We start from the raw sequence: 27,767 nt of genomic DNA on the forward strand, positions 1-27,767 counted from the left end.
TGAACATCAATACTGACCATTGGGAAGACATAGCCCTTGACCGCACTAGATAGAGAGTGACAGTGACCAAGAAACCTATGGAGAGCGAAAAAAAAATGGGCGTCAGCTCTGGAAGAAACGCGTACCATGCAAAAAAATGGCCAGCTCCTCTACCACCAAAGCGAAAGCCACCTGGACATGCAATATATGTGGAAGAGAGTGTCTCTCCAAAACAGGGCTTCACAGCCATATGAAAAAATGTTCGAGATGAACCATAGTCGTTCTACGACTGAAGGAGGCCAACAGTTCTCAGTGTACTCTTGTTCTCAGTGTAGACTGAGAACAGAAGTACACTGAGAACAGGAGTACTATGAGAACAGAAGAACACTGAGAAGAGAAGTACATTGAGAACAGAATTACGTTGAGAAAATTATTAATAATACCTGACAAGACATGAATCAATAAAAGCATTAACCAATTAGTCAATCAATTGTTGGTGATTAATTACTTTGTTTGATATTAAAATAAGGGGAATACATGTTATATAATAAATGATGTGGATGTATGTATGGATTTAGTCCCTTTATTATGTTGTGACACAGTTTTCTATTACTTCCCATTCTTGGATCAAGTTGAAATTTTGCATAATTATTTATAGTTGATGATAATACACGAATCAATCCAGAAATTAACCTATTAATTAATCATTTAGTACTTATTTATTTTGTTTTATATAGTAGAAACGAAGCTAATCTTGTATTTTTCCAGATATATGGCAGTAATTAGCGGTTCTTTTCCTTAAAAAATTTTGTTCTAAAAAATCTTTTTCTCTTGCTTGTTTATCAGTGTAATTTAACTTCTATCTTTCCGTGTTTCTAATTGTTGAGCTCTGTCCACGAGCGTGGTCTGACCGCCCACTGTCCTGCCTCACTGTATGCACCTGCAAGACGAGATACACTCATGGCTCCGCTCCAAGTAGCTATGCACCTACAAGTCGAGATACACTCATGCATCCCCTCCAAGTAGCTATGCACCTACAAGTCGAGATACACTCATGGCTCCGCTCCAAGTAGCTATGCACCTGCAAGACGAGATACACTCATGGCTCCCCTCCAAGTAGCTATGTACCTACAAGTCGAGATACACTCATGGCTCCGCTCCAAGTAGCTATGCACCTACAAGTTGAGATACACTCATGGCTCCGCTCCAAGTAGCTATGCACCTACAAGTCGAGATACACTCATGGCTTCGCTCCAAGTAGCTATGCACCTACAAGTTGAGATACACTCATGGCTCCCCTCCAAGTAGTGATGCACCTACAAGTCGAGATACACTCATGGCTCCGCTCCAAGTAGCTATGCACCTACAAGTTGAGATACACTCATGGCTCCGCTCCAAGTAGCTATGTACCTACAAGTCGAGATACACTCATGGCTCCGCTCCAAGTAGCTATGCACCTACAAGACGAGATACACTCATGGCTCCGCTCCAAGTAGCTATGCACCTACAAGTCGAGATACACTCATGGCTCCGCTCCAAGTAGCTATGCACCTACAAGTCGAGATACACTCATGGCTCCGCTCCAAGTAGCTATGCACCTACAAGTCGAGATACACTCATGGCTCCCCTCGAAGTAGCTATGCACCTACAGGTTGAGATAACTCATGGCTCCGCTCCAAGTAGCTATGCACCTACAGGTTGAGATACACTCATGGCTCCGCTCCAAGTAGCTATGTACCTACAAGTTGAGATACACTCATGGCTCCGCTCCAAGTAGCTATGCACCTACAAGTCGAGATACACTCATGGCTCCGCTCCAAGTAGCTATGCACCTACAAGTTGAGATACACTCATGGCTCCGCTCCAAGTAGCTATGCACCTACAAGTCGAGATACACTCATGGCTCCGCTCCAAGTAGCTATGCACCTACAAGTTGAGATACACTCATGGCTCCCCTCCAAGTAGTGATGCACCTACAGGTTGAGATACACTCATGGCTCCGCTCCAAGTAGCTATGTACCTACAAGTTGAGATACACTCATGGCTCCGCTCCAAGTAGCTATGCACCTACAAGTCGAGATACACTCATGGCTCCGCTCCAAGTAGCTATGCACCTACAAGTTGAGATACACTCATGGCTCCGCTCCAAGTAGCTATGCACCTACAAGTCGAGATACACTCATGGCTCCGCTCCAAGTAGCTATGCACCTACAAGTTGAGATACACTCATGGCTCCCCTCCAAGTAGTGATGCACCTACAAGACGAGATACACTCATGGCTCCGCTCCAAGTAGCTATGCACCTACAAGTCGAGATACACTCATGGCTCCGCTCCAAGTAGCTATGCACCTACAAGTCGAGATACACTCATGGCTCCGCTCCAAGTAGCTATGCACCTACAAGTCGAGATACACTCATGGCTCCGCTCCAAGTAGCTATGCACCTACAGGTTGAGATACACTCATGGCTCCGCTCCAAGTAGCTATGCACCTACAGGTTGAGATACACTCATGGCTCCCCTCCAAGTAGCTATGCACCTACAGGTTGAGATACACTCATGGCTCCCCTCCAAGTAGCTATGCACCTACAGGTTGAGATACACTCATGGCTCCCCTCCAAGTAGCTATGCACCTACAGGTTGAGATACACTCATGGCTCCGCTCCAAGTAGCTATGCACCTACAAGTCGAGATACACTCATGGCTCCGCTCCAAGTAGCTATGCACCTACAGGTTGAGATACACTCATGGCTCCACTCCAAGTAGCTATGCACCTACAAGTTGAGATACACTCATGGCTCCCCTCCAAGTAGCTATGCACCTACAAGTTGAGATACACTCATGGCTCCCCTCCAAGTAGTCATGCGCTTTAATTGCTAGCTGAGAGGCAAAGAATCCCCGTGTATGTGTTGTATTTGTTTAAGAGTCAGTGTAGTTTAAATCAAACCTGTTATTAAATTTACTCTTTCGTATTGATTGTGTAGTGTGTCGGTCAGAGCTTGGAAAAAAACTCATTTTTGTCTCTACTCTGGGCGTTTAAGTTCACTAGAATGTACGTACGTATACTTTGTTTTTCTTTTTGTTCTTGTTTCACACTAGATTCAAACCGTAGGTGGTGGGTTTTTTCTTTTTGTTCTTGATTCACACTAGATTCAAACCGTAGGTGGTGGTTTTTTCTTTTTGTTCTTGTTTCACACTAGATTCAAACCGTAGGTGGTGTTTTTTTTCATTACCTTTAAGGACCATTGCCTCAATTGGCATCACGAGATTTTAATGCATCTTTGGTTTCCCTATTAGGGTATTGAATGGACACATGCTACTCTTGTTCGCAGCGCCATCACCTTTACCTACGTCCCGGAAAGGTCACGGGGATTGTGTATGCCCTTGGATCATTCTCATACTTAAGTTGGAGAACGTGAAGAAGTTGGGGGGGGGGGGGGGTGTTTTCAGACTTTTTTTCGAGCCACTTGTCCGAGTAGCCAAGCTGTGTCCTTGATAGTTCCTCTGCAAAGGCTCTCTTGGTCTAATGTTAGCCTGAGGCTGTCAAACAGGCTCGCCATAGCAGCACCTTGGCCAGCCACCATTAGAGGCAAAGTGCTTGGGGGATGGACAAGTTCTTTGTCCAGGCTCTTCTTTCTTACTACCAATGTAAGTGTAAGACATGACTTTGTATATAAACACAAGAAAAGGGGACAGAAAAGAAACAAAAAAACCCCACTATTCTTAGTTTATACAACTTACAGAGGGAGTATTTTGCCATTAATAACTAATGAATGTTAAATTTAAATAAAAAAGAGAACAATTTTTCCCCGTATTAGTTATTTTTTTATTTTTTACAAAGCTTCTATTAACTCACTCTGTCTGACTGGTGAAAAAGTTTGTACACGTTATTTCTCCCACACCTAATCTCGGATCAAGCTGAACTTTCGCACCATTATTTTTTTTACCTGACAACACAAGAATCCATTTTAGATAATTAGTTAATTAAATTAACTATTGGTAATTATTTTCTTTTGTATCTCGAACAAGGGAAAGAAAGTGTACTTGACTGAAGCAGTGGTATAAGCTGAATAAGTTTCCTTTGTAGGTCATTGTCTGAAGCTTAGTGAACACAAACATGAAATAGAAACAATAGAAAACTAAACAATCTTTCATGTTCATACTCTAAACATTCACATTATAACTAAATTTCAATAGTAGATTTACAAAAGTAGACTATAAACTATCGATTCCAATTCTTATAATATGCTACTAGAATTAGCTTCTCTTACATCTTACATTTTACTATACATCTTTTTAAGTCAGAACTTCATAGAGAACTTCATGGAGGGTGGGTGGGCGGAGGAACCTGGACACTGATCTCAATAACGGCTCTAACGATTTTTCTAGAAATTTAATAGTTAATATATATCGCTGAGAAAAGAATTACTAGCTCGTTGGTCACATGGGGAAACCTTTAGTTTGACCGTTATGATTTCTCAAAGTACAAAAAAAAAATTGTAAATTTGGCTTGAGTTCTAGACTTAGATCTAGAGCCAACATCGGTTTAGAAAGGACTATTGCGTTCTTAAAAAGACTATCGCGTTCGGGAATTTCACAGGTTTTCGATTAAGATTTTCTTTTTGCCGTCTGCGTCTGTCCAAGGCAGCGGATTTCCTATTGGTCTCAATGTGTAACCTCGGCCTTTGTGAGTGATCTCCAGCTGTCTCGTTCTGAAGCCGCATGCAACCAGGTGCTCTCTTCTATGTCGGCTAAGGCAAGTTGGCGCCTAAACTGCTTTTTAAATCGTTTCCGTGGGGCACCTCTGTTACGTCGACCACGTTTTAGCTCACCAAAAAAGACTGCCATTGGCATACGTTCGTCTCCCATACGGGATACGTGCCCTGCCTAGCGTAACTGTCGGACCATAAGAAGTCCCTCTATCCTGTCCATACCGGCGTTCGCAAAGACTTTCAATATCACTGTATAAAACTCGTTACTTTATTGATTCTTGTGTTCAATTACGAAACTGATGAAATAGTTCCGAGGTTTAGGTAGAAAGTCATTGATTCGTTAATTAGTTAGTGGACTAAGAGTAGAACAGAAAATGTGAAGCAGCTGATACATATGTACTTTAGTAATACGTATAGTCCCTTTTATCTATCAACCCTTGACAAAACAATGTGGCTAAGTCAAGAACCAGACAACTTGGGCTCTGATATAAAGAGACACTTTAATGAGTGTAATAAATAATGAATAGGGTTAGGGTTAATAATAAATAATGAATAGAAAACTATCAAATACTTTACACGCATTAAACGTCTCTGAGTCCAACTGATTTAACCCTTCTTGCAAACAACACACAGTCCATAGTCAGATAACCAAAACACCATTGACCTACACAGAGAATGTTTACATCAATTCTTTTTAAGTACACAGGCCAGTGTGGCATGTGTCGGCAGATGACCCATAGGACTACACTGACCAGCAGTTTAGTTACAACACTATCAATAAGTACTTTGTCCACAACTTGGCTGTGTAACTAGACAACAGTTTGATAGGTGACTGTCTTAAACTTGAATCCCGAGCTGAGATGTGTTAGCAGAGCGCATAAAGGCAGCAAGGAAACCTTCTCCGTTCATAAAAAAGATTAGATCATAGAGCAGGTTCTAGTTGTAGAAGATGGGAGAAACACTTTGTTTTTCTTGTATGTGTGTGTGTGTGTTTAAAAGTACAAAGTTTGAATTTGTTGTAAATTTAAATAAAACCTATATCCTTGTTACGAGCAGACGAGACTTTTAATCATACACCAACAGATTCATATATAGTAGATCCAGAATACTAATCTTTATTAACAACTAATAATATATCAATAATAGCTTCTTTTATTTCATTTTTGAAATCTTCACTATTTACCCCTTTAAACACGCATTCGCAGCATTCTACATTCAGACTATGCTGTGCGCGTAACAATCCTAAACCAGTGGTTCCCCTTGCAATGGTTACCAATATTTGGTTGACCACTGTTTAGCTAATATTGCAAATCGCTGATTCATCAACTTCAAATGTAATTTTGACAGATTTCTAGCTTAATAATGTGAAGATTAGATCTATTACAAATTTTAGTACATGACTGATCAAAACTAATTGACACAAGTACGCTTAATATAAGCTTTGTTAGAAGTCTGTTATATAAGCAATGTTCAATTTCCTTTTGATTAAATTTTGTTTTCAAATGAGATCTTTAGTATTCAAGAACTCAGATATAGTGTCAAAAAAAATAATAATTCAGACATAAGCTTTATGACAACCATCGAACTTCAGTGTGAAGGATCAACTGGTGAAAGTTATTGCCCTTTTCTGAACACATTGGAGCAAGAATAGTGTATTCAACGTGTTAACTGCAGTGCTCATAAATTAAAGATATTTATGCTATCCAACACTCAGATTTTTAGCTGTCGAAGGATTACTCATGGTATTTCTAACACTCCAGGTACACTACCCACAACAGGACTCAACCATGAAAGGTGCTCCATTCATTGCTATTGATATTATATTTGATTGATGTCTCTTTAACGTAGGCCTTCAAACATTAAAAATTGATATACCTTTATTGTCAATCATCAGTTTTCACACAAAGATGTTTTTCTTGGATATCGTGATCGTTAATAAAACGTGACTATGCCAATAACAATACTTCATTACGTTTGATTCGTCCACTTGCATCAAGAAATAAAGTCATTTGCAAATAATTACGTAAGAAACTTTCAATGGCACAATAAATGTCAACAATTGGCCTTTCCGTTGTTTTGTTGCTTTGGTTAATTCTTTAATAATATCAGATACACGTTTGTGTACAAAATAGTCTTCAGCTGCTGGCAAAATCTTTCTTTTTTTTTTGCTTATTGTGTGAGGTTTTCCAAAGTTCTACAGTCCCTACTTTTTAAATTATATTCTTTTGTTGAACTTAAAACACAATCTATAGATGTAATATATTGTTGTAGAAATAGTAACAATCAGCTTTCTAATATGTATAACAAACAGTTACACAAGCTCAGACACATTTAATGAGTATTCAAAAGTACCCTTTTTTCCTGTATTATTTTTTGTGCGCTCAAAGGTGGTCGACGTAACAAAGGCGCCATGGAAACGCTTCAAAGACCAGCTTAGGCGCCAACTTTCCTTGGTTGACATAGAAGAGAGCACCTGGTTACATGCGGCATCAGAACGAGACAGCTGGAGGTCACTCACGAAGGTCGAGGGATACACATTTGAGACCAACAGGAAATTCGCTGCCGAGGACAAACGCAGAAGGCGAAAAGAAAATCTACATCAACCAACTGCGGACAATGGTTATGCTTGCCCTGGATGTATATATGTAGGTCACAGCTGGGGCTGCGCAGCCACGGGAAATACTGCATCCGTCACTAATCTTCGGACTCGAAGACAAGCCTTAATATTATTATTATGTATTGTTTTAAATATTGTAAACATTACATCGGAACACACCAAAACATTTTTTCAATGTAAATTATAGATGAGTTCATAAAGACATTTATTTTCCCAGGAAAATGAAAGCAGTGATTGTTTTAATGGCTCTAGTCAGTCCTCACTGTTTAGTTGCCAAAGTATTGCATGAACCAGTTACATCTTGTGTACACAAAGGCGTGGTAAGTTCTTACTGTTACTACAATTAAAGAGCTAATAGCTCTGTAAAAACACTGCAAGGCTGGACTAAAAAATATATAATCAAGATTGTGGTATTTATAAGCACATATTTAAAATGTGTTGCTTTAAAAACTTTGTCTTTCGGTTAGAACAGTTAGCTTGATAAAGTCTGGTAAGACTTGGTGCTATCGTAAAACAGAGTGAAAATATTTGGCTTTTGATGATGATTTCTTTCAGAAAGAATCAGAGCATGTTCGACTCCTCCTCTGAATTTCTAGATGGTCGACACCTGTCTGGGTTTGGGTTACACAATCTGTTGAGGTGTCACCCATCGATCCATATCGCTCCTGGACACTAAGCTTCCCGTGGGATTTCTTCAAAATTCTATTGAACACAAACTCGTTTCTTTCAGTGCTCTATGTACAAGATCAGACAATGGCACCAGAATTGTTCTTATTTCTGTGCCTCATTACAGGACCTAATACTTAAAATCTTATTTCTGTGCCTCATTACAGGACCTAATACTTAACATCTTATTTCTGTGCCTCATTACAGGACCTAATACTTAACATCTTATTCAGTTCTTGACAGATTCATGCCAAAAAGATTGCTCGAAGCAACTGTTCGAATTTTGGTGGCGTAGTGAGCATTAACTGGCCACGGTGTACGTCAATTTTTTCGGCACACCCTTTTCAGAAACAGACTTAGTTATCTAGGCTAATACATAGATAAAGTATTTATATCTAATATATAAAGCAGAAAGTAAGGCGTATGTATGTATGTTTTTATGTTCCGAATACAAATCATAACAGTTTGACCAATTTTTATCAAACGTGGCATAAAAGTTCCTTAGATCATGGCGGAGACGGTAGTGTATGTTTACTGTCTCTCTCACAACCGGAAGGCCCTAAAACTAGACAATCCATTTTCACAGTAATTTATATTGTATATAAATATGTGGGCTGAACGGGTAAACCCATTTTCATGTTATTTTCGTGACAAAATATTTAAAAATGTGATGGGAACATTTTCCATGTTTGATATAGATCTAAATTCAATCCAAACTCAATACCCAAAGTAGACTAAGGCCCGCAAGCCGCGAGTCATATCCGGCTAGTTAAGAATGTAATAGGCCTACAATATAGTCCTAACTTGTATTACGATTAGCCACAACCTAGCTTTGTTTCACAGGCTAAATTGGGACACTGGTGCTCCGTGTTTCAGATTCATGTTTAAAGCTTTGTTTAAATCGATTCTAAAAATTCATTCTTCATACGGTGCCTAAATCTATTGCAACGAATATGAACTTGCATGAAGCATATTACTATAGAATCCATTTCTCTGCATGGGCGTTAAAAGAGGTGGTAGGGCTACACAGGAGGAAAACTGAATTGGATCCATCACTTTTTTTTAAACCTCATGGAAACGAATTTTAAACTCCATGTATTTCTATTCTGGGATCCGCCTTTGGAACTCCACTAACAAGTAACATCCATCGAATACATATTAGGAACTTTGATTTGATTTGACTTCTATTACCTCCCATCGGAAACTATTGTTGTAAAGTCATTAGGAATTGTTTTAACTAAGAGAAATGTTTTCAAAGTATAGTTTTGGGGATTTATTGAAATACATACTAAAGAAAAATTTATCAATTTCATATGAGAAATTCCGAGCATATTTCTGTAATAAACTGTAGATATTGCTTTTATCAACAGAAATATTTTGATCCAAGAAATTTTGTTTTCGAGGGAGGGGGAATGTAATGAATTAAACACTAATTTTGTTTTCACCAAAATTCCGATTATATTTCATATCATTATTATAATGATCATGGGCGTAGCCAGGATTTTTTTCGGGGGGGGGGGGGGGTCTGGGGGGATTCCCCCCCCCCCCCGGCGGAAAAAAAAATATATATGTGTGTGTGTGTACATAATTAATCTTTATTACATTCTGACCCTTCGGAAGACGTTCATTGTTTATTGTAGACTCCCCGACCTTGCCAGCAAGGGGGTCTGGGGGAGCTCGCAGCGCTCCCCCAGCGCGGGGCTTAGCCCCGCCGCCGAGCACTATTTCTGGTATTGAAAGCCAACAAAATGCATATTCTGAGGTATCTACAGTGCATTATCTTGCTATTGAAAAGTTTTATTTCAAAAACCTAATGTGCTATTCTTAATGACTTAGACCCTCTCGCGCCGTTCGGCGCATTTTCCGGCAAGCTGTTTCCGCAACTCTTATTTTGCGTAATTCATTTTGTCGGAAAACATGTCCCGCAAAACCTCACGCGACGCTCTGTCACAACCTTACTAAGGATTCGACTCCCAGTTCGGCATATGATTTCTTTGATTTAGACCCGATCTCTATGACTGACTCCTAAAATCTGTCTTAGCCATCTTTGTTGAGCCACATTTAATGTTTTTCAATTTCGGCAGAAGACTATTCACACTTTAGGCCTATTAATGGAGCCCAAGCCACTGGTAGAAATTTGTAACCTTTCTTGACTACGCTCTTGGAATTACATGCCTATATTTCGCTTTAGATTTTATATCGAAAAGGAAAGTTTTTTCGTCAAATCATCTGTTGAGGGGTTTTAAACCAATAAATCTCTGTAGTTTTTTTTTTGTTGTTTTTTTAATTCAAAACCCCATTTAGCTACGATCATAGAATTTGGTGACTGTAGTTTGCTTTAAAATAATATTGAAGAGAGAGGTTTTCATCTCTAAACGCTCTGTATGGGAATTTTAAACTCAAAATCATCTGGAGGGGTTTTAAACTTTAAAGAAAAAGCCATCAACTCAAAACCCCTTTGGCTACTTTCATAGATTTTATAGTGTGTAATTTGCTTTTTTTATATTAAAGAGGTACTTTTTAGCTTCAAACCCCAACTGAAGAGGGGGGGGGGGATTTAAACTCAAAACCATTGGCTACGCTCATAGAATTTTGAGTGTGTAATTTGCTTTTTTTATTTTACGATGGCGTTTATCGTAAATTTTGGAGGGGGTTTTAAAATCAAAATCTTCCTTAACTGTGCTGTTGGAATTTGGGGATTGTTGTTTGCATTTTTTTTTGTTTTGTTTTATAGAAGAGGGGGATTTAACTGCAAAAACCTCTGGTAGGGGGTTTAAAACTCAAAATCCCCTGTAGGGGGTTTTAAACTCAAATCCCCTGGTAGGGGGTTTTAAACTCAAAACCCCCTGGTAGAGAAATTTGTATCTCAAAACCCCCTGTTAGGGTTTTTTTTAAATCTCAAAACCCCCTGGTAGGGGGTTTTAAACTCAAAACCCCCTGGTAGAGGGTTTTTAACTCAAAACCCCCTCGGCTGTGCTGTGGTAAGTGAAGATTTAGTATTAAAATCTCACCTAAAATAAACAAAATGAAAGCAAAAATTAGTCACTTAATCCCGGGGATTTCATTTCGGGGGGGGGGGGGGATTGAATCCCAAGAACCCCCTCTGGCTACGCCCATGATAATGATACTGCGCTGATGTCAAATGACATATCTGGCGTTCAACGAAAATTATTTACAAAAGTTCGAAAAAAATAATAAAGCATTGTTTATAATTTGTGTAAAATGTCTGCTAAATTAGCTGTTTCAATCTTTGTAACATTTTGTTTTAGTTATTTGTTCGAAAACATAAATCTCTTTTTCTCAAGTTCAACATCAAGGTTGATGTGTATAAAGCACTATTTCTTCAAATAAGTAAAGTGCAGGCCTAAAGGAATTGTTCTCTAAACTTTGTTTATGTGGCTTTCCCCCACACCTAGAAGTTATTATTTCCTAAATAACGTTTGCTCCCCCCCCCCCATAATAGAGCTAGGATGCTAATGAGTCGGGGGGAGGGGAGGCGCAGTAAGCTTCAGGGTAAAGCGTTTTCCTGCATTGCAAGCATCCAAAACTTATTCTTTGGTTAATACTGTGACGAACCGTTTTAGCTCACTCGAGGTATCACTCAGGTCTAAGCATTTAATTAATTTATTTACTCGCTATTAATCATCTATTTTATTAATTTAGCCAATCAAGCGCTAAAAACACAATCCCCACCCCTCCAATCCAACCCCACCCCATTGGCATCGATGTCACATGTTACTATCCCCGCCTTGACACGTGTCACACTAGACCCTCGACAAGAGTACACTCCCTCCATCTATCGTGGCAAACATCCGTTGACCCCCCCCCCCTTCCGGGAGCGGCTGGTCACTTCAAAGTACCCATTCAACTTAACGCCTCGGGCAACGCTGTTCGTCTAGCACTAGCCATTATCAAGGTATAATCTCCCTTGATTTTGGCCGAGCTCCGATAATCTCCCCTTCATAATCCACCTGGCCACCTGGGCTGATTTCCTGGACTTTCAACTCGCGCCTTCGCGCAATGTCTATCTCCCGGAAACTCTCGTCACGGTCAAGCGTGGACCCCCATTGTCAAAGACGTCAGATAGTCTAGACCACCTTTGCACCTATCTCCCGCCACTCACCCCCCCCCCCCTTTTATCCACGTGTACATGGACAAACTTCATCGTCCGATCTCATTCACGCTGGAAAGCCCACAGGGAGCACATCTAACTCTTGCTTGAGCTCTAGACTATTTTCATTCCCTTATTTCACTTTGGATTGGTGGTATGTAACTTTGTAAAGTGCTTGAGAACCATTTTACTTAGTAATGTATATATATATTTGTGCATTTATTACTACATTATTTGTGTACCTATTTGTGCATTCTTATCATGGATAATGTAAGTAGATTACTGTATACTTATATTTTATATCATGACTTTTGTGGCTAAATGTTCAAACCAGCTGGACTAGAGTTTATTAACAATTCTTACCAGATGTATTTAGCTCTTTAACTATTATTGTTTTAACTCTGATATATTAGCGCTCAGCACGAGCCTTCAACGTAGTATCATTGATTAATTCCTTGGCAGGGAATTATCCAAACATTTATGTAAACATGTCTTATTACTGAGTATGTATTTACTTATGCTCTATGTTTACTTATATGAGAGCATGGGCGAGTATCAGACGTTGATCTCCCCTTCCCCTTTCATCTCATTTATCTAAGCGATATAGGTACTTGCTACTCACCGTGATTGGTGAACGACACTTGTATTACTTATCATATATCACTTATTACTGTTTGTTATTTCCCTTTATGGGAGTCCCCATTATTATTGTTATCTCCCTTGATGGGACACTATTCATTTGTTAGGTCCCTTTGATAAATATGAAACTAGCTTATGGTTTCTATACATCAGTCTGAAGATGTCCTTCACGGAAAGGCATCTACCTCCCAGTGTTATCGTTATGGCTAAACCGACGCATACATCATATCGTTGCAGCTTTTATCTATAGGCTACACCCGCCTGAAATCTTAGCAACCTAAAGCTGATAGCAGATTTGCTGGCACCAGATCTGTAGACATCAGACCTACTCATCATTCAAGAGTCCAAGCAACAACGCTAGCCACAGACTCGTCACTGGCTTAACTGATTGGTAGACGCAGCCTAGCTCTGCAACCATACAAGTTGGACTGCACACGGAGCCTGGATCCACTACGCCAGCCCACCAGCAGACAGCATCAGTATCAGCCACACCAGTCTCACCAGTGCAGCACCGGACCAAAAGCTAAGCAACCAGCCTAATGACACTCAGACCACTTGGTTCTAATATCTGATGATGATAGTCTCCTAATGTAAATACGCTAGATCCCATTCTAGCATCTGTACAGCATTTCACCTTTCATTATCTTATGTTGTATAATAAACTGTACATAAGTTTACATCTAAATATAGTATTTGTTGCCTGCATTATAACGCTGTGCTTATAGTTTATATGTGCAAGTAAGGATTCTCAAACTATAAAATCCCCTAGACACCCAAAACGGCCAATATCTTAATCCGACTTGTCACAATGGCGAGCCTCGTCCGGGATTTACCCAACTAATACTGCAAGCACAGCAGGCAACTCCCCAGTATTTTAACTATCATCATTGTTAGAGTACAAGTCTATCGAGTGTCATTTAGAGCTATTTAATTTTCTAAATTTGTATTGCTGTAATTGTACTTCTTTTACAGGTTCTTAAGCACCAAACAAAGGTTAATACCACCTTTCCTGTAACTCTTAAGTAATTGCTTTCAGCATCTCCATCATCATCTCCACCTCTTACTCTACCTTCCGCTTTTCCCCTTCATTACCCACCCCTCACCATCCTAGCACCCCTCACCACCATGGCAAGTGGCACACGCTCTAAAGCGGACTCTGACATGAAACAAAAAATAGCTGAACTCAGAGAACTCGCGGCCGTCATATATGACGATGAGGCAAAGCAGAAAGAATATGTGAGGGCAGAATTGGAGAAGGAGAAGAAAAGGGAACATGAAATAGCTATGGAAAGAGAGAAAAGGGAAGCTGAAGTAGCTATAGCTATAGCTAAAGAAAAGGAAATCACGGAGCGAGAAAGGGAAAAAGAAAAACAAATAACTGAGAGAGAAAGGATAGCCGCGGAGAAAGAGAACGGAACCGCCAGTCAAGCTTCCTCCGGATCTCGCCCGGCTAGCCCTGCCTCCCAGCAAAGTTCCTCAAACGGCCTACCCCACATGCCAATGGAGCACTTCGACGACAAGACAGAGAACATCGAAGTTTATCTTGTCCGTTTCGAAGAAGTTGCGAGCTACTACGGTCTGCCAGAGGAGAAATGGTGCTTCCGGCTATCCCAATGCCTCCGAGGCAAAGCCTACGAAGTATACTCTAAACTCCACTCCGGCCAGCGAGAAGACTACGCAGCCCTCAAACAGGCGCTACTCGTCCAATTCGAGCTGACTGCCGAGGCTTACCAAAAGAAATTCAGGACATCCCGCCTAGAGCGCCGAGAGACCTACGGTAATCTCTGCGACAGGTTGGACAAATACCTGAAGAGGTGGCACACTCTCAGCGAACTGCCAGAGACCTTGGACGGCCTAATGAGCCTCATACTCGCAGAGCAGTTGCTAGAGTGCCTGCCGAACGAAGTCAAAATCTTTGTTAAGGAGCAGCAAGCCAATACACCCGCTGACATAGCGTCAGCTGCAGACCGGTACGCGACTGCCCGCAAAGACGTTAAGGACATCAAAAGAAAGACCTCAGCCTCGGACAAACCAGAGGACCAGCCCACTTCTTCCAACAAACACGCTCCTTCTAGCCAACCCTCTCCTTTTACTAAACCTCATCACCAAAAAGCACCAATCCAACGACCAGCCACGCCTACTAGCTACGACAGACGAAGCCACCCGCCTCGACATGGCCAGACCAATAACCATCACCGTGACCGGAACAGCACGAGTGATCACAGGCCCAATCGACAGCATCAGGCCCCACGTACTGTGTCAGCCATGACTGAGCTCCCTGAACCCTCTTTGCATAATCAGCCATCGCCTCTTGATGAGGAAGAGGAGGACTATTACGTCATATCAGCGCTGACCGTGGCCCCTGAACCCAATGCATGTGGCCTTACCCAACCGATACCGCCTCACCCCATCGTATCACCCCCTGGGGTAGAGATTATTCTGATTAACGGATCTCCTGTTCAGGCACTATTCGATTCCGGATGTGAGGTGAGCTCTGTCATCAGCAAAGCACTGGTCGACCCATCGGATCTCACTGGTGGATCAGTGACGGTTCAATCTCTAGACCGTGGCATTCCTCCGAAGGTGTATCCTATCGCTCGGGTCCACGTAGAATGCAAGTATGTACATGGCACCATTGATGCAGTAGTCATGGACTCGCCAGTATACGACTTTGTTCTAGGCTCCAGGTACATACCTCTAGGAGTTGTCAATAAACCATACTTCTCTCTGCCTGTCGGTAGAATGACAAAGCAGAAACGTGGCAGCTACCAGCCGGTGGGAAGCCCTGGTCGCCACTCTAACCAACCCTTCACTGGCTCCTCAGCCAAGCTCAAGCCGCTCCACCCAGGCACTGACACTGCCAGGAAATCACGAGGTAAGCATAATAACTACACTCGTGAGGGTTCGTTTAACCCTTGCTCCTCAGCAATCAAACCGCTCAACCCTGGCACTGGCACTGCTAGGAAGTCACGAGGTAAGCGAAATACCTACACTCGTGAGAGTTCTTGTAACTCCCGCTCTTCAGCTATCAAACCACTAATGCCTGGCACTGATCCTGCCAGGAAGTCACAGAGGAAAGTGAACTTGCACTCTCGTGAAAGTGGGCCTCATCACGGCTCCACCCACACTATAAGGCCACTCTTCCCTGACATTGACCGTGTCTGGAAAATTAGAGGTAAGCCGATAAATCGCACTCACGAAGAAACGCCTCACTATGGATTTAGAGATAAGCCCCGTCCAACATACGCGCATTGGGCCCTCCGCCATAACGTCCATCCCACTTACTGGTCTGCCCCAAGAAGGAGATGTACCCAATCCTATCCACCCGGCCTATTTCCCCAGGTTTCCAGAATTGCCCCTTCCACGTGGCAATCCGCCTGCGGACAGAACATAGGCGACAGCGGACTCTTAGGACGGACACCCCTCTGGACCTGGGCAACCTCTTAACTACTGGGAAAATTTTCTTAAATGCTACGACCGACAATAGACGAAACTTGAGCGATACCAACGTGAGCACTTTATAGATCTTTTAGCAAAGACCTATCTTACGCAGGGAGGGTTGTGACGAACCGTTTTAGCTCACTCGAGGTATCACTCAGGTCTAAGCATTTAATTAATTTATTTACTCGCTATTAATCATCTATTTTATTAATTTAGCCAATCAAGCGCTAAAAACACAATCCCCACCCCTCCAATCCAACCCCACCCCATTGGCATCGATGTCACATGTTACTATCCCCGCCTTGACACGTGTCACACTAGACCCTCGACAAGAGTACACTCCCTCCATCTATCGTGGCAAACATCCGTTGACCCCCCCCCCTTCCGGGAGCGGCTGGTCACTTCAAAGTACCCATTCAACTTAACGCCTCGGGCAACGCTGTTCGTCTAGCACTAGCCATTATCAAGGTATAATCTCCCTTGATTTTGGCCGAGCTCCGATAATCTCCCCTTCATAATCCACCTGGCCACCTGGGCTGATTTCCTGGACTTTCAACTCGCGCCTTCGCGCAATGTCTATCTCCCGGAAACTCTCGTCACGGTCAAGCGTGGACCCCCATTGTCAAAGACGTCAGATAGTCTAGACCACCTTTGCACCTATCTCCCGCCACTCACCCCCCCCCCCTTTTATCCACGTGTATATGGACAAACTTCATCGTCCGATCTCATTCACGCTGGAAAGCCCACAGGGAGCACATCTAACTCTTGCTTGAGCTCTAGACTATTTTCATTCCCTTATTTCACTTTGGATTGGTGGTATGTAACTTTGTAAAGTGCTTGAGAACCATTTTACTTAGTAATGTATATATATATTTGTGCATTTATTACTACATTATTTGTGTACCTATTTGTGCATTCTTATCATGGATAATGTAAGTAGATTACTGTATACTTATATTTTATATCATGACTTTTGTGGCTAAATGTTCAAACCAGCTGGACTAGAGTTTATTAACAATTCTTACCAGATGTATTTAGCTCTTTAACTATTATTGTTTTAACTCTGATATATTAGCGCTCAGCACGAGCCTTCAACGTAGTATCATTGATTAATTCCTTGGCAGGGAATTATCCAAACATTTATGTAAACATGTCTTATTACTGAGTATGTATTTACTTATGCTCTATGTTTACTTATATGAGAGCATGGGCGAGTATCAGACGTTGATCTCCCCTTCCCCTTTCATCTCATTTATCTAAGCGATATAGGTACTTGCTACTCACCGTGATTGGTGAACGACACTTGTATTACTTATCATATATCACTTATTACTGTTTGTTATTTCCCTTTATGGGAGTCCCCATTATTATTGTTATCTCCCTTGATGGGACACTATTCATTTGTTAGGTCCCTTTGATAAATATGAAACTAGCTTATGGTTTCTATACATCAGTCTGAAGATGTCCTTCACGGAAAGGCATCTACCTCCCAGTGTTATCGTTATGGCTAAACCGACGCATACATCATATCGTTGCAGCTTTTATCTATAGGCTACACCCGCCTGAAATCTTAGCAACCTAAAGCTGATAGCAGATTTGCTGGCACCAGATCTGTAGACATCAGACCTACTCATCATTCAAGAGTCCAAGCAACAACGCTAGCCACAGACTCGTCACTGGCTTAACTGATTGGTAGACGCAGCCTAGCTCTGCAACCATACAAGTTGGACTGCACACGGAGCCTGGATCCACTACGCCAGCCCACCAGCAGACAGCATCAGTATCAGCCACACCAGTCTCACCAGTGCAGCACCGGACCAAAAGCTAAGCAACCAGCCTAATGACACTCAGACCACTTGGTTCTAATATCTGATGATGATAGTCTCCTAATGTAAATACGCTAGATCCCATTCTAGCATCTGTACAGCATTTCACCTTTCATTATCTTATGTTGTATAATAAACTGTACATAAGTTTACATCTAAATATAGTATTTGTTGCCTGCATTATAACGCTGTGCTTATAGTTTATATGTGCAAGTAAGGATTCTCAAACTATAAAATCCCCTAGACACCCAAAACGGCCAATATCTTAATCCGACTTGTCACAAATACCACACACTATTTCTCTTAGTAAGAAATAAAGTTTAATTTAGAACGCTTGATAAAGTTTGATACTGAATTGTGAGATACATTCGAGGCAGTTGTTTGTATCAGGCTTATCCAAAAAAAGCTGAACATTGGTACGCCACTTTGGTAAGCCACTTTGGTACGCCACGTTGGTACGCCACGTTGGTACGCCACATTGGTACGCCACGTTGGTACGCCACATTGGTACGCCACATTGGTACGCCACGTTGGTACGCCACGTTGGTACGCCACATTGGTACGCCACGTTGGTACGCCACATTGGTACGCCACGTTGGTACGCCACTTTGGTACGCCACTCAGAAGACATTTTGTCGTTCTGACGTAAGAAAATTAACGCATGAATTTTAGTCTTCTGGAAATAACCTAAATATATCTAGTGATGGGAACTAAGCTAACTTTTAAAAGTTAAACTAAAACTAGTTTTCAACTAAAATAAAGTAGTTAAACTAAAGGTTTATCATGAATATCAAAATATAGTTAAACTAAACTAAAGAAAATTAATTAAACTTTTCATAATTTCTTTTGGGGAGGGGGGTTAACTAGACCTATATAGGTATAATCATCCGACTGTATGCCTGCGGTTCGATTTTATTCTTTTAACATTGTAAAAATATTTATCCATAACAAGATTACAAAGACAGTTTGTGTGGAAACACAAACTCAAAATCGGCCCCCGAAGTGGTCCACCCAGGCAGGCTTCAATATTTTCAGAAAGAACATCCAAATGAAATTATATCAAAGACAAATGAGAGATAAGAATGGAGAAAGAAGGTTGACAGATCTTGTGTAGTGCCCCAACGGTACAGAAGATCAAAGGATAGGTGCAAGTGAATGCAAAGTTAGATGTGAACCTGGCCTAATTAGTTCTCCTTTCAGACCTTGTGGTCTATAGGGCAGATGATATAAAGTTCATCTGTTTTTTTGGCTTACGGTTAACAAGGGTGTCATGTAGCCAGCACAACGACCAACCGCCTTTAATTTTCCCCAACTAATGTCAGGTACCCATTAGAGCTGGGCAGACTCAGAGGCGCCCAAGGATTCCGACGTTGAAAATCCCAGTCTTCACCAGGATTCGAACCCGGGACCATCGGTTCGGAAGCTAAGCGATTTACCGAGCCTCTCCTGGTCTTTTCATAATGTAATTGTTTAGAATAGGCTTATTTTTTATTTTTTTTTTTAAAAAAAGGAAACCTCAGAATTTGCGCTATTCAGTTTTCGCTTTATCATCATAGGAATCCTTGGGCCTTAGGTCTAACTTATAATGCATACTAATTAGCTTTTTCTCTTTAAAAAACCTGCTTGCATAACTGATTTTAAAAATTAGATTTTTCGCTTTCAGAAAAAAAAAGTAGCCGTTGCATCAGAACTTTGAATGGTCTAAAATATTGTGATGTCGGATTTTTAATATCTTTTGTAGTTTACGAGATCTAAACGGGACGGACGGACAGACGGACAGACATTTCGCACAAAACTAATAGCGTCTTTTCCCCTTTCGGGGGCCGCTAATAAAATCAGTCATAAGAAATATGTTTCTTACATAAACGTTAATGCACAATAAAATAAAAAAAAAGATGTCTTAGTAAATATATGTGCTTGTATTTTTGCCTTGAATTAAAACCTTTAGAAAAGAATAGTATTCTTTTTTAAAAATTATACTAACTTATTATATAACGGAAAATCTTACTTATACTGGTAAAGTTTAAAATGTCATTAAATAACATGGATACAGAATTTCAAATTTAGATCTAGTAACCAAAGAAATAAAAACGAAATTGTTGGAGTTTTAAGAAACTTTTAACCTGTATAATTATTTTATTGTGTAAAATACATGCTTAACTAACCATGCAAATGTGCTATTTTACTGTCTGACCACTACAAATACAACTAACACTATTGCATAACCGTTAAACGCGCAAGGGAAAAAAACTGGGTGATCTTGTCATTATGGATTGCACACTCAGTACACTATATAGAACTACACATGGGCGTGGCCGGGGGGGGGGTTCTTGGGGTTCAAACCCCCCCCGAAATGAAATCCCCCCCCCGGCAGGGGGGGGGGGAACGGAATTAAGTGACTGATTTTTGCTTTCATTTTGTTTATTTTAGGTGAGATTTTAATACTAAATCATCACTTACCACAGCACAGCCGAGGCAGTTTTGTGTTAAAAACCCTCTACCAGGGGGTTTTGAGTTTAAATCCCCCTACCAGGGGGTTTCGAGATTTAAAAAACCCCTATCAGGGGGTTTTGAGATACAAATCCCTCTACCAGGAGGCTTTGAGTTTAAAACCCCCTGTAACAGGGGGTTTTGAATTTTAAACCCCCTACCAGAGGTTTTTGCAGTTAAATCCCCCTCTTCTATAAAACAAAACAAAAAAAAAAAAAAGGAAACAACAATCCCCAAATTCCAACTGCACAGTTGAGGAAGATTTTGATTTTAAAACCCCCTCCAAAATTTACGATAAACGCCATCGTCAAAATAAAAAAAGCAAATTACACACTCAAAATTCTATGAGCGTAGCCAAAGGGGTTTTGAGTTTCAACCCCCCTCCCCCTCCAGTTGGGGTTTGAAGCTAAAAAGTACCTCTTCAATATAAAAAAAAAGCAAATTACACACTATAAAATCTATGAGCGTAGCCAAAGGGGTTTTGAGTGTAAATCCCCCTCCTCCAGATGGCTTTTTCTTTAAAGTTTAAAACCCCTCCAGATGGTTTTGAGTTTAAAATTCCCCTACAGAGCGTTTAGAGTTGAAAACCTCTCTCTTCAATATTATTTTAAAGCAAACTATAGTCACCAAATTCTATGATCGTAGCTAAATGGGGTTTTGAATTAAAAACAAAACAAAAAAAAAACTCCAGAGATTTCTTAGTTTAAAACCCCTCAACAGATGATTTGACGAAAAAACTTTCCTTTTCGATATAAAATCTAAAGCGAAATACAGGCATGTAATTCCAAGAGCGTAGTCAAGAAAGGATACACATTTCTACCAGTGGCTTGGGCTCCATTAATAAAGTGTGAATAGTCTTCTGCCGAAATTAAAAAATCATTAAATATATCTCAACAAAGATGGCTAAGACAGATTTTAGGAGTCAGTCATAGAGATCGGGTCTAAATCAAAGAAATCATATGCCAAACTGGGAGTCGAATCCTTAGTAAGGTTGTGACAGAGCGTCGCATGAGGTTTTGCGGGACATGTTCTCACACAAAATGAATTACGCAAAATAAGAGGTGCGGAAACAGCTTGCCGGAAAATGCGCCGAACGGCGCGAGAGGGTCTAAGTCAGTAAGAATAGCACATTACTTACTTAGACTTAGACTTAGGTCCTCCCGCGCCGTTCGGCGCATTGGGCGGCAAGCTGTCTCCATAATGATCTGTCACTGGCAATGTCTGGAGCCTCCTCCCATCTGGTGTCCACTGTTCTGAGGTCCTCCATGAAGGTGTGTCGCCAGGTAATACGAGGACGTCCCTGTTTGCGCTTTCCTCGTTTTGGCTTCCAGGTTATCGCAACTCTTGGTGTGCGTAATTCATTTTGACGTAGAACATGTCCCGCAAACCTCATGCGACGCTCAGTCACAACCTCACTAAGTGTTCGACTCCCAGTTCGGCATAGGATTTCCTTGTTTGAGATCCGGTCTGTGTAACTGACTCCCAAAATCCGTCTCAGCCATCTCTGTTGAGCCACATTTAGTCTTTTCTCAATTTTGACAGATGACTTCCACGTCTCACATGCATATGTAGCAGTTGGAATGACGATTGTGTTGAGAAGGTGTATTTTTGTCTCGAGTCCAATGGCTTGGCTAGTCCAAATAGGCTGCAGCCTTTGGAAAATGCTCCCTGCCTTTCCTATTCGACATGCTACATCATGGTAAGCATCTCCATCATTTGTTATGATGCTGCCAAGGTACGTGAACTTGTCCAGCTCTTCAAGCTTTGACTCGCCAAGTCTGATGGGGACACCCTTTGCCTTATATCCCACTCGCATAATTTTAGTCTTATCCAAGTTTATGCGGAGGCCAATTTTGGGTGCCTCTCTGTCTAGGCTCTCCGTCATTTCTTGAATGCATTTATTTGTAGCCCCGAGTAGTGCAACATCATCAGCAAAGTCCAAGTCCATCAATCGGAGTTGTTCATGCCATGGAATACCAAAGGCAGTCTGGTTCATTGCTCTCCTCATTATGTAGTCGATGGCTAGGAGGAAAAGGAAGGGAGATAAGATGCACCCCTGTCTCACACCTGTCTCGATTGTAAAAAACTCTGTTGTTCCCTCTTCTGTTTTAATGCAGCAACTAGACTGACTGTAAAGGCGTCGTAGGATCTGGACGAATTTTTCTGGGATACCGTATTCTCTAACTATTTTCCATAGTGATTCTCGGTGGACACTATCAAACGCTTTTTTGAAGTCCACAAAACTGATCATTAGCCGTTGTTGGTACTCAAGACTTTGTTCTATGATATTTCGTAAAACGAAAATCTGCTCTGTACATGATCTGCCTCTTCGGAAGCCTGCTTGTTCTTCTCTGAGCCTTTCATCTACAGACTGTTGAAGCCGTCTCAACAAAACAGTGCTGAAAACTTTGCCTGGGACAGAGAGGAGAGTAATGCCCCTCCAGTTGTTGCAATCTGCCAAGTTGCCCTTTTTTTGGAAGCTTTACAATCACTCCCTTTTGCCAGTCCTCTGGGACTTTTGAAGTTCGCCAACAGAGATTTAAGAGATCAGTCATTCTGTTAACAATGCACTGTCCCCCATATTTTAGCATTTCTGCTGAATAGCACATTAGGTTCTTAAAATAAAACTTTTTAATAGCAAGATAATGCACTGTAGATACCTCAGAATATGCATTTTGTTGGCTTTCAATACCAGAAATAGTGCTCGGCGGCGGGGCTTCGCCCCGCGCTGTGTGAGCGCTGCGAACTCCCCCAGACCCTCTTGCTAGCAAGGACGGGGATTCTATAATGAATAATAAACGTCTTCCTAAAGGGTCATATGTAATAAAAATTAATTCCGCAAGGGGGCCCCCCCCCCCAAAACCATCCCCGAAAAAAAATCCTGGCTACGCCCATGGAACTACACGTGTACGTCTATCTGGACAGGTTGTTAAAACCAGTCGGACACACTGTCTATTTACTTTATGGGCAGGGAGGGAGCATAACTATTTTAGTGTAAAGATATATCTACGAACATGCTTGACTAGCCACGCCAGTGTGTTATTTTCTTGTCTGACCGCTCCACATTAAACACTATTGCATAACGCGAAAAAAATGCAGGGTAGTCTTGTAGTATAAGCGACTACACACGTACAGTACACTAGGCCTACATGTGTAAGTCTAGCTGACCAAGTTGGCAAAATCAGTTGGACACAGTCTATTTATTTTTTTGGTCAGAGAGGGTGTGGATACAGATTTTTTTTTCTAGTGTTGGTTATTCTAATGCTTTTAGATCTATATAGGCCTAGCTGTCGATTTAGACTTAGAACTCAATAATAAGTCTTAAGACTATAAAAAGGGTGTCCTTGATGTTCCTGCAGTTAGAAATATGACTGTTTGCCGCAAATCAATTGATTAAAACCACTAAATATTGATCTAACTCACTTATCAGATTCCCACTGGAAACAGAAATGAAACACCTCCACGTGGCTTACAAAAGATTCGGAACAAGCCCATTTATAATATTGCATAGAAGCTTTTGACATCAAATGTTTAACATTTTATAATACTGCTACTTTCGAGACTCCCATAACTTCTACCAGCATCTTACTATACCCTCTTCAAATGCAGACTGACTAGAGAGTTGTTAACTGCATCATTTGTTTTTGATAATCAAAGTTATTGATATCACGTGAACAGAAAACAGGGATGTGTGTTTAAACACTGACCACATGTTGAAAAGTTGTACGAATTTCAATTAAACTTTTAAAATAGTAACTAAAACAAATAATTAAACTACGATTTTAACTAAACTTTTTAAAAATAGTTAAACAATGGCCTTAATTAATTTTTTTTAGTTAAACTAGAATTTTAAAATATTTTCTGTGAACAAACGAACACGTTATGGAAGCCTACTAATAACAGGCTCGTGAAATACAATTAGAAAAATGAATAATTCCGTCGGAACGTTGACAAAAATTACTGAGAGAAAGAGTTAAGTTGAACGGAAAATGAATAGTTTGTTTGCAGGGGTTCAACTTGTGTTTTAGACATTGTTTGTAATCCCAGTGACTTAAAGAAATGGATGAGATATAAAGCAAGCTTTATCAAGTATAACATAGAGGTTAAATTATGAATCACAATGTACACATAGAGCTGCTAGGCTCATCGCCCTATGTAGTGGCATGTAGGAGTCATACAAAAACAATATTTTATAAGTCGAGAATTAGGTAGCAGACTTTTCTAGACAGCTAGACATTGTTTCAATGATGTGCTTCAGACTTTTCTAGACAGCTAGACATTGTTTCAATGATGTGCTTCAGACTTATGCCAGTGGTGAAAGTGTCCCCTATGACAGTTGTAACACTTGTTCTTGTGGTCAGTATGGTATAATGTGTACACTGCGTGCTTGTCCAGAACACTTGGGCGGATGTTTGGTTCATGGAAAGGTAAACAAATATTTTTGTTTTTAAACTTTGTGACGTGTATTACTTGTATTACTTCCCAACCTAAATATGTGTATAAAAGACATCTCATCTATCCCAACCTAAATATGTCTATAAAAGACATCTCATCAATCCCAACCTAAATATGTCTATAAAAGACATCTCATCAATCCCAACCTAAATATGTCTATAAAAGACATCTCATCTATCCCAACCTAAATATGTCTATAAAAGACATCTCATCAATCCCAACCTAAATATGTCTATAAAAGACATCTCATCTATCCCAATCTAAATATGTGTATAAAAGACATCTCATCTATCCCAACCTAAATATGTCTATAAAAGACATCTCATCTATCCCAACCTAAATATGTCTATAAAAGACATCTCATCTATCCCAACCTAAATATGTCTATAAAAGACATCTCATCTATCCCAACCTAAATATGTCTATAAAAGACATCTCATCAATCCCAACCTAAATATGTCTATAAAAGACATCTCATCTATCCCAATCTAAATATGTCTATAAAAGACATCTCATCAATCCCAACCTAAATATGTCTATAAAAGACATCTCATCTATCCCAACCTAAATATGTCTATAAAAGACATCTCATCAATCCCAACCTAAATATGTCTATAAAAGACATCTCATCAATCCCAACCTAAATATGTCTATAAAAGACATCTCATCTATCCCAACCTAAATATGTCTATAAAAGACATCTCATCAATCCCAACCTAAATATATCTATAAAAGACATCTCATCTATCCCAACCTAAATATGTCTATAAAAGACATCTCATCTATCCCAACCTAAATATGTCTATAAAAGACATCTCATCTATCCCAACCTAAATATGTCTATAAAAGACATCTCATCTATCCCAACCTAAATATGTGTATAAAAGACATCTCATCTATCCCAACCTAAATACGTGTATAAAAGACAACTCATCTATCCCAACCTAAATATATCTATAAAAGACAACTCATCTATCCCAACCTAAATATGTCTATAAAAGACATCTCATCTATCCCAACCTAAATATGTCTATAAAAGACATCTCATCTATCCCAACCTAAATATGTGTATAAAAGACATCTCATCTATCCCAACCTAAATATGTGTATAAAAGACAAATCATCAATCCCAACCTAAATATGTCTATAAAAGACATCTCATCAATCCCAACCTAAATATGTCTATAAAAGACATCTCATCAATCCCAACCTAAATATGTCTATAAAAGACATCTCATCAATCCCAACCTAAATATGTCTATAAAAGACATCTCATCAATCCCAACCTAAATATGTCAGGAGGTTTAAATACCTTGGAGCTATTGTCTCAGAGGATGGAACCAAACCTGAACTACTGCTATTATTATTTAATAAAATCAGCCATGTCTATATTTTTGTAACTTTAATATATTTTTTTTATACTTTGTTTTTTTTTCAAAAATTAAATTATTAAACCTAAGTGCATTTATGTGTTTATTCAAACAGTGGTATTACAGTGGGACCTACATACCAGCTCCAGATGGCTGCAACACTTGCTTGTGTGAAAATGGAGAAAAGGTTTCTTGTACAAAGATGGCATGCATTTGAGTTTCGAATTTTGTTTCATAAAAAAACACATTGGAACAAATTAAACGAAACGAAAATTAATCTGCTATTTTGTGTTTTGTTGACAATCCTATTTACTGTAATCTACACAACCTTTTCATTTTTCGCAAAATGTCTTGTCAGAGTGATATCTCTGTATCCTATACTCTTAAGCGAGCAATTCTTGTATGTATGTATGTATGTATATATATATATATATATATATAAATTTTATTTCAAAAACGGCTCTAACGATTTTCTTTAAAATTTCAAGGTATGTGCATATTAGTGAGAAAAAAATTCTCAACTCATTGGCCACATCGGGAAAACTCGAGGTCGACCGTTATATCGGTTTGAAAATGCCTCATTATCGAAAAATTAATTTTGGCTAGAATGTTTTATGAATGAAAATTTTCCATGACGTAAACGGGAAAAACGCTGCTTACGTCACTAGGCTTATCGCAGTACACTAAAATATTTCTTTGCAAACAAGAACGAGTTTTAAAGAACCATTAGACCTAATTAAACATTTGCGCACCATCTTACTGTAGATTGATTTATTAAAGAACTATGAAAGAAAAGTAATGAAATTAAATGTGCCGACGTATGATTAGTTATTTTGTGTTTTAAGTGCTTAATAAGTTGTTTACTCTTTAATTGTGTAGAGTGGTGTAGATACCTTTTACATTGTTGTTTATTTTGCTGGTGACCTCCAGCTGTCTCGTTCTGTGCTATCTTCTATGTCAGCTAAGGCAAGTTGGCGCCTAAACTGGTCTTTTAAGCGTTACGGTGTTACGTCGACCACTTTTTAGCTCACCAAAAAAGACTGCCTTTGGCATGCGTTCGTCTGAGATTCGTCTCCCATACAGGATACTGCTCTGTCCTGTGTAACTGTCGGACTTAAAGAATTCCATCTATACAAAGGACGCGGATACACATTTGAGACCAAACTAAAATCTGCTGCCGAGGACAGACGCAGACGCTAAAAGAAAATCTTAATCGATCACCGCGGACAATGGTTATGCTTGCCCTGTCTGTGGCAAAATATGTAGGTCACAGCTGGGGCTGCGTACCCACGGGAAACACTGCAATCCTCATTGATTTTCGGACTCGAAGACAAGCCTTATTATTATTTTGCTGGTGAGTTATTACCATGTGTTCATGCTTCGGTGTCTACTGTCCTGTACCAAAACAAAGGAAATGGTCATAACACAGCTTCTCTGCGCCTTACTTGCTCACACTAAACATG

At 40.2% G+C, this 27,767-nt stretch overlaps 2 protein-coding genes across 3 annotated transcripts; both read left to right on the forward strand.

Annotated features, from left to right (window-relative positions):
• The first annotated feature begins 2,857 nt into the window (after positions 1 to 2,857).
• Positions 2,858 to 26,678, forward strand: LOC106053041 (kielin/chordin-like protein). The gene is made up of 4 exons (XM_056008788.1): positions 2,858 to 3,029; positions 7,524 to 7,626; positions 24,781 to 24,906; positions 26,420 to 26,678. Coding segments are annotated over exons 1-4 (333 nt in total). The 5' UTR covers positions 2,858 to 3,027; the 3' UTR covers positions 26,522 to 26,678.
• On the forward strand, positions 11,647 to 18,288 carry LOC129922477 (uncharacterized). Of its 2 annotated transcripts, none has more exons than XR_008774469.1 (2): positions 11,647 to 16,979; positions 17,702 to 18,288. XR_008774469.1 is itself a non-coding variant. In XM_056008785.1 (2 exons), exon 2 carries the CDS (start codon positions 13,848 to 13,850, stop codon positions 16,167 to 16,169), a length of 2,322 nt encoding a protein of 773 aa, XP_055864760.1. In that variant the 5' UTR covers positions 12,143 to 12,237; positions 12,960 to 13,847; the 3' UTR covers positions 16,170 to 18,288. The 2 variants fall into 2 exon arrangements, 1 of the variants encoding a protein (XP_055864760.1); XM_056008785.1 differs by having other exon boundaries at positions 12,143 to 12,237; positions 12,960 to 18,288.
• Positions 26,679 to 27,767: the final 1,089 nt, after the last annotated feature.

The sequence above is a fragment of the Biomphalaria glabrata genome, chromosome 13 (assembly GCF_947242115.1).
Source record: "Biomphalaria glabrata chromosome 13, xgBioGlab47.1, whole genome shotgun sequence".
NCBI lineage: Eukaryota > Metazoa > Mollusca > Gastropoda > Planorbidae > Biomphalaria > Biomphalaria glabrata.